This window comes from Astatotilapia calliptera, chromosome 17, assembly GCF_964374335.1.
Source record: "Astatotilapia calliptera chromosome 17, fAstCal68.1, whole genome shotgun sequence".
In the NCBI taxonomy this organism is placed as follows: Eukaryota; Metazoa; Chordata; class Actinopteri; order Cichliformes; family Cichlidae; genus Astatotilapia; species Astatotilapia calliptera.
Window position 1 is genome coordinate 3,169,794 of NC_137438.1, and position 5,374 is coordinate 3,175,167.

At 49.1% G+C, this 5,374-nt stretch overlaps 1 protein-coding gene across 1 annotated transcript; it reads left to right on the forward strand.

Moving 5' to 3' along the window:
• Positions 1-2,876: 2,876 nt before the first annotated feature.
• On the forward strand, positions 2,877-4,977 carry LOC145421539 (uncharacterized). Its single transcript, XM_080292007.1, has 3 exons — positions 2,877-3,436; positions 3,616-4,219; positions 4,333-4,977. Exons 1-3 carry the CDS (start codon positions 2,972-2,974, stop codon positions 4,680-4,682), a joined length of 1,419 nt encoding a protein of 472 aa, XP_080148133.1. The 5' UTR covers positions 2,877-2,971; the 3' UTR covers positions 4,683-4,977.
• Positions 4,978-5,374: the final 397 nt, after the last annotated feature.

Here is a 5,374-nt window from a genome sequence, read left to right on the forward strand (position 1 = left end):
GTAGCCAGGTCGGCTGGATAGTGTAGCCAGGTCGGCTGGATAGTGTAGCCAGCTATTGCTATATCTCTCGAATAACCATCCGCGTATATACATACACCGCCACCCCACGTACGATACAGTTATGGCTGTAGAACAACTCAGGTCGTGTCAACATGACATTGCAGAGCGGTGCACTCACATAACCGAAAGTATTTTTGACAGATACACCGACGGGGACCAGGACCTAGATGCAACTGCTATGACGAAAATACCAAACCATGTGCATCGCCTACGTGCCCTTGTCGAATACAGCTTGCAGGATGAGGTCCGAGCCAAAGTGTTACTGTCAGCGGTCCATGAACTCAATCCCTACTTTTACCAGGACTTGGTGGACCGGGGACCGCAGGGAAAGACAGGTACTGTATTTCTTTTCGTTGCAAATAAAAAAAAACAAAACATTGTGTTGAACGAACACCTTGTTGCTTGTATACTTATGTCTATATCTCCGCAGAACGAAAACTGACACAGTTCAAGTTAACCGGCGCTGTCGAGCAGATGATCGGCTCGTCGCTGCCGAGGTTCCGACGTGCAGTCAGAGAACGCAGCTTCCTGGACAAAATCACGACTGTAGATGACGCAGTCGACCTCATGGTTCAAGAACAGCTGATCTTACCCGATGAAGAATATATGCTATATCACATGTATGAAACCACCGAGGGGAAGGTGGGTGCGCTCAGATGCCTCTTTGAATGCCCACAACTACCCGACGAGGCGAAGGCCAGCATATCGTTGATTCTGGCCGTGTACAACCTACACGCCTTCGGTATCTTCCCAGACCGCTGGTTGGAGACTGTAACCCCCCAAGCGGGGGCTTTGGTTGTGTAGACATGTGGTGTGTCAGCACGAGTGTGAAGCGTGGTGTTTGACTGTATTTGACAAATAAAATAACAACCATTACACATTGCAGCACAGTGTCTTTATTTTTTTTATACATGATACCAACAAGTACCTCTGCAAAACCCTTGGTACAGATACATTTCATTACGTGGTCAGACTCATACATTGGAACACGTTTCGCCCTCAGGGGTCTTGTGTTTTTGGTTTGTGCGGATCCACACTACACCACACAACACGGCGATGACGGTCAGCAACAGGATCAGGGCTGCTATTATACCAGGGCGGCCTCTAGGTTGTGGAGAGTGTGAAAAAGGAGCCGTTGTGAGCTCTGAGACTGTGAGGTTGACACGTCCCTCGGACTCTACAATCTGGCCAGTTGTTGTGTTTCTGGCTGTAAGCTCACACGTATATAGCCCTGTGTCGGCTACACTGACGTTCCTTAGAATCACAGACCAGTTTGCGTTTCCCACGGACGGCTCGAGCAGCTTCACTCGGCCTTTAAACATGTCACACTGGTAGTTGTCGTAAGAACGTAGATTTCGAAAGAAGTACAGGTAACAACTGGATACGGTTGATTTCCGCCACTCCACCAGAATAACTGGACTCGCTGTAGTATCCTGACAGCGAAGAACCACGTCTTGTCCACATATCGCCGTTACGTATGTGTCAGCTAAACGAGAGAAACACATTTGGTTAGTTATTCGCATAAAGGTTACAACATTACGTTCGTTCTATGTACAATGTACAATGTCTTTCATCCAGGAAACAAAACGGCGTTCAAGCGAGTTCACAAACATGCACGTCAACAATAGTGTTTTAGGAGTGACTACAAACCTTTTGAGTCAAGAGACAAAGACATTATTGGAGTGCACAACACACACAAGGACAACCAGCTTAACATGGCCATATTTTCTCAGTGATCCACCGAGAATGTCCAATGCTATCATCACACGTTCTTCACAATGAGATTATACCCCAGGTCGGCTGGATAGTGTAGCCAGGTCGGCTGGAAAATGCAGCCAGGTCGGCTGGATAGTGTAGCCAGGTCGGCTGGATAGTGTAGCCAGGTCGGCTGGATAGTGTAGCCAGGTCGGCTGGAAAATGCAGCCAGGTCGGCTGGAAAATGCAGCCAGGTCGGCTGGAAAATGCAGCCAGGTCGGCTGGAAAATGCAGCCAGGTCGGCTGGATAGTGCAGCCAGGTCGGCTGGATAGTGTAGCCAGGTCGGCTGGATAGTGTAGCCAGGTCGGCTGGATAGTGTAGCCAGGTCGGCTGGAAAATGCAGCCAGGTCGGCTGGAAAATGCAGCCAGGTCGGCTGGATAGTGCAGCCAGGTCGGCTGGATAGTGTAGCCAGGTCGGCTGGATAGTGTAGCCAGGTCGGCTGGATAGTGTAGCCAGGTCGGCTGGAAAGTGTAGCCAGGTCGGCTGGATAGTGCAGCCAGGTCGGCTGGATAGTGCAGCCAGGTCGGCTGGATAGTGCAGCCAGGTCGGCTGGATAGTGTAGCCAGGTCGGCTGGATAGTGCAGCCAGGTCGGCTGGATAGTGTAGCCAGGTCGGCTGGAAAATGCAGCCAGGTCGGCTGGATAGTGTAGCCAGGTCGGCTGGATAGTGTAGCCAGGTCGGCTGGAAAGTGCAGCCAGGTCGGCTGGATAGTGTAGCCAGGTCGGCTGGATAGTGTAGCCAGGTCGGCTGGACCCGTGCTAATATAACCAGATCGCTTGGAGTCTGCTCAACCCCAGATACATTTAAGTTTCGTAGCTTAGAGGTAACACAGTGTGTTTTCAGCTAGACTCTTTTGTAGTGCAACAAACCCAAACACCACAGTGTAGCCAGGTCGGCTGGATAGTGTAGCCAGGTCGGCTGGATAGTGTAGCCAGGTCGGCTGGATAGTGTAGCCAGGTCGGCTGGATAGTGTAGCCAGGTCGGCTGGACCCCTGCTAATATAACCAGATCGCTTGGAGTCTGCTCAACCCCAGATACATTTAAGTATCGTAGCTTAGAGGTAACACAGTGTGTTTTCAGCTAGACTCTTTTGTAGTGCAACAAACCCAAACACTACCACAGGCTGTTTCCCCACTTATAGCTGGCTGACAACCATGGAGTACATAACGTTGGCCATTCGATGGTGCTGGGAACCTAAAGCTCACATTAATGTGTGGTCGCCCGAGGATTCAGGTGTTAGAAAGTGGAGCCTGACAAGATGGGAAGCAGAAGCCTATCAACTGCCAACTCAACATTTGACGATAGTGTGCATGCAAATCGACACCCTGTCGGCTAATGCCATCAAGAAACAACTGCTACGCCGAGCAAAAAATCTGTGGGTAGACCCTAGTTGTGTCGTTATGACGGAGGGTTGGTTTGATACAATCCTCGACTCCTATGTAGACGCAAGCAAAACAGTGTCACATACCTACACTACACTGACGACTCCGTGCTCCGGCTCGTCGTTCTACAGACACGTGAATGACTGCAATGCCCTTGTCGCTGCTAAGGGTTGGAAGAAGGATGCCAAAACAACCGCCTGTGATTCTCACACTATCTTCCAGCTGCATTGTAAACATGTAAGGTGGTTTTATTTTGTGTCGTGGTGCTGTTGACCCACTGTAAGCTATGTGTGTCTACATAATAACAACAATGATGATAATGATAATAATAATAATAATAATAATAATAATAATAATAATAATAATAATAATAATAATAATAATTGCAATGTATTTCCCCCCCCCCCCCCGTGCAGGAACCCCATAGCGTGACTCTTCTCGTCAAAAGCCACTCGGGCGATACTAAGTTGCTGCAAATCCGATGCGATGAACCTATGTGCATCCGAGACCTGCTGAAGAGATACGACATACATTGTGATACGGTGTGGAACGACACCATGTCCCTGTCATCCAACTCTCCCTGTATAGCCTTGACTGACCATGGCATGGACCTCATCTACACGGAGGCCACTCCAGGTATGATAACTGGCCGGTTCACAGCGGGGGCTAAGGACACGTTCGATCATCGCATGAAACACCTGAAAGTTCGCACAAAGCACCGCACCATGAAAAACAAGCCGTACTCTATACATACGACACCGCAGAATGTACCGAGAGGCGCGTCGCTCCTGGACGATGGTCTAACCCAAGAGGACTCCAACCCAACCTTACCCACCGTGTTATATTACAGCGACCCGCTGTCCACGATCGCCGATGTGCTGAGGAACGACGGTCGGTTTCTCGCTGATTGTCGACTCGCCGCATCTTACGATGACGGCCATAACGTGCACGCAGCTGATGTCGCCATTTCGGGAGAGTCGCCCATTTGTCAGTGGCAGCACAATCAGCTGTGCATTGTGGGTAAGACACTGTGTGTGTGTGTGTGTGTGTGTGTGTGTGTGTGTGTGTGTGTGTGTGTGTGTGTGTGTGTGTGTGTGTCATAGTCGCTTACAGTTGTTTCGTGTGCTCGGTAGGTACAACAACTCCCCCACCTGATGAGGATCACGTGTTCACATACCCTTACGAATGCACGGTCTGCCGAGAGGAAAGCGACGTCTACCTAGAGTGTGGCCACCTTTGTTGCCAAGCGTGCATAACCTCTTTGGGAAACAAAGAGGCCATGCTGATCACATGTCCTCTTTGCAAGCAACACGTTGGCAAAAAAACTATTACAACCGCAGGCGTAACCTCCAGGACTTGCACATCGTGTGGAAAGGACAAGTGTTGGCTGTCGGATTGCGGTCATGTGTGCTGTGTTTCTTGTGATACTACCTGTAAAGTCTGTGCCCGCTGTGTTAAAAAAGTTCTCAGAATGTACATGTAGCATTGCTTGCTTGGATGATCCGGTTATCGGTTATTGCCCACACAGAGTTGTACGTGGATCGCCGTGGAAGGTACTCACAGCAAAGAAGCCTTGGTGTACGTGTATCAGGTGATGATTTATTCAGCAATAGACCAACCATGTGTACATACAAACTGTCTGCGTGCATTTCATTCACATCAATCCAACAACAGTGTACGTGTATCAGGTAATGTTTTATTCAGCAATAAACCAACCATGTGTACATACAAACTGTCTGCGTGCATTTCATTCACATCAATCCAACAACAGTGTACGTGTACCACCCCCATGCTAAATAATACCGTGCTGTCCAAGCTATCGGTGTGTGTTTTTGAGCGTAGAATAAATGACACGAATAACACAATAGAGATTTACACTTTTATTGTAGACACAACACATGTATACTGCTGCGTTATATATAGCGTTATACAGTAGAGGTAAAACACAAGTGGATCAGTTGGATCATCTTCCACATCTGGTTGTTATAGGAATCCAAGTTGCATAATCGCTCCAGTTACTCCAGAACTTTCCAGGTTCACGCTGTGCTCCTCTCTTTCTATGTAGTGGCTAACACACTTAAGTCTCAATATAACAACCACTGAGAAAGACGAATCGTCCCCACGGGGGGACGTGGGGTCGGCGCCTGCCGACCTGTGAGTCGGCGCTTGCCGACC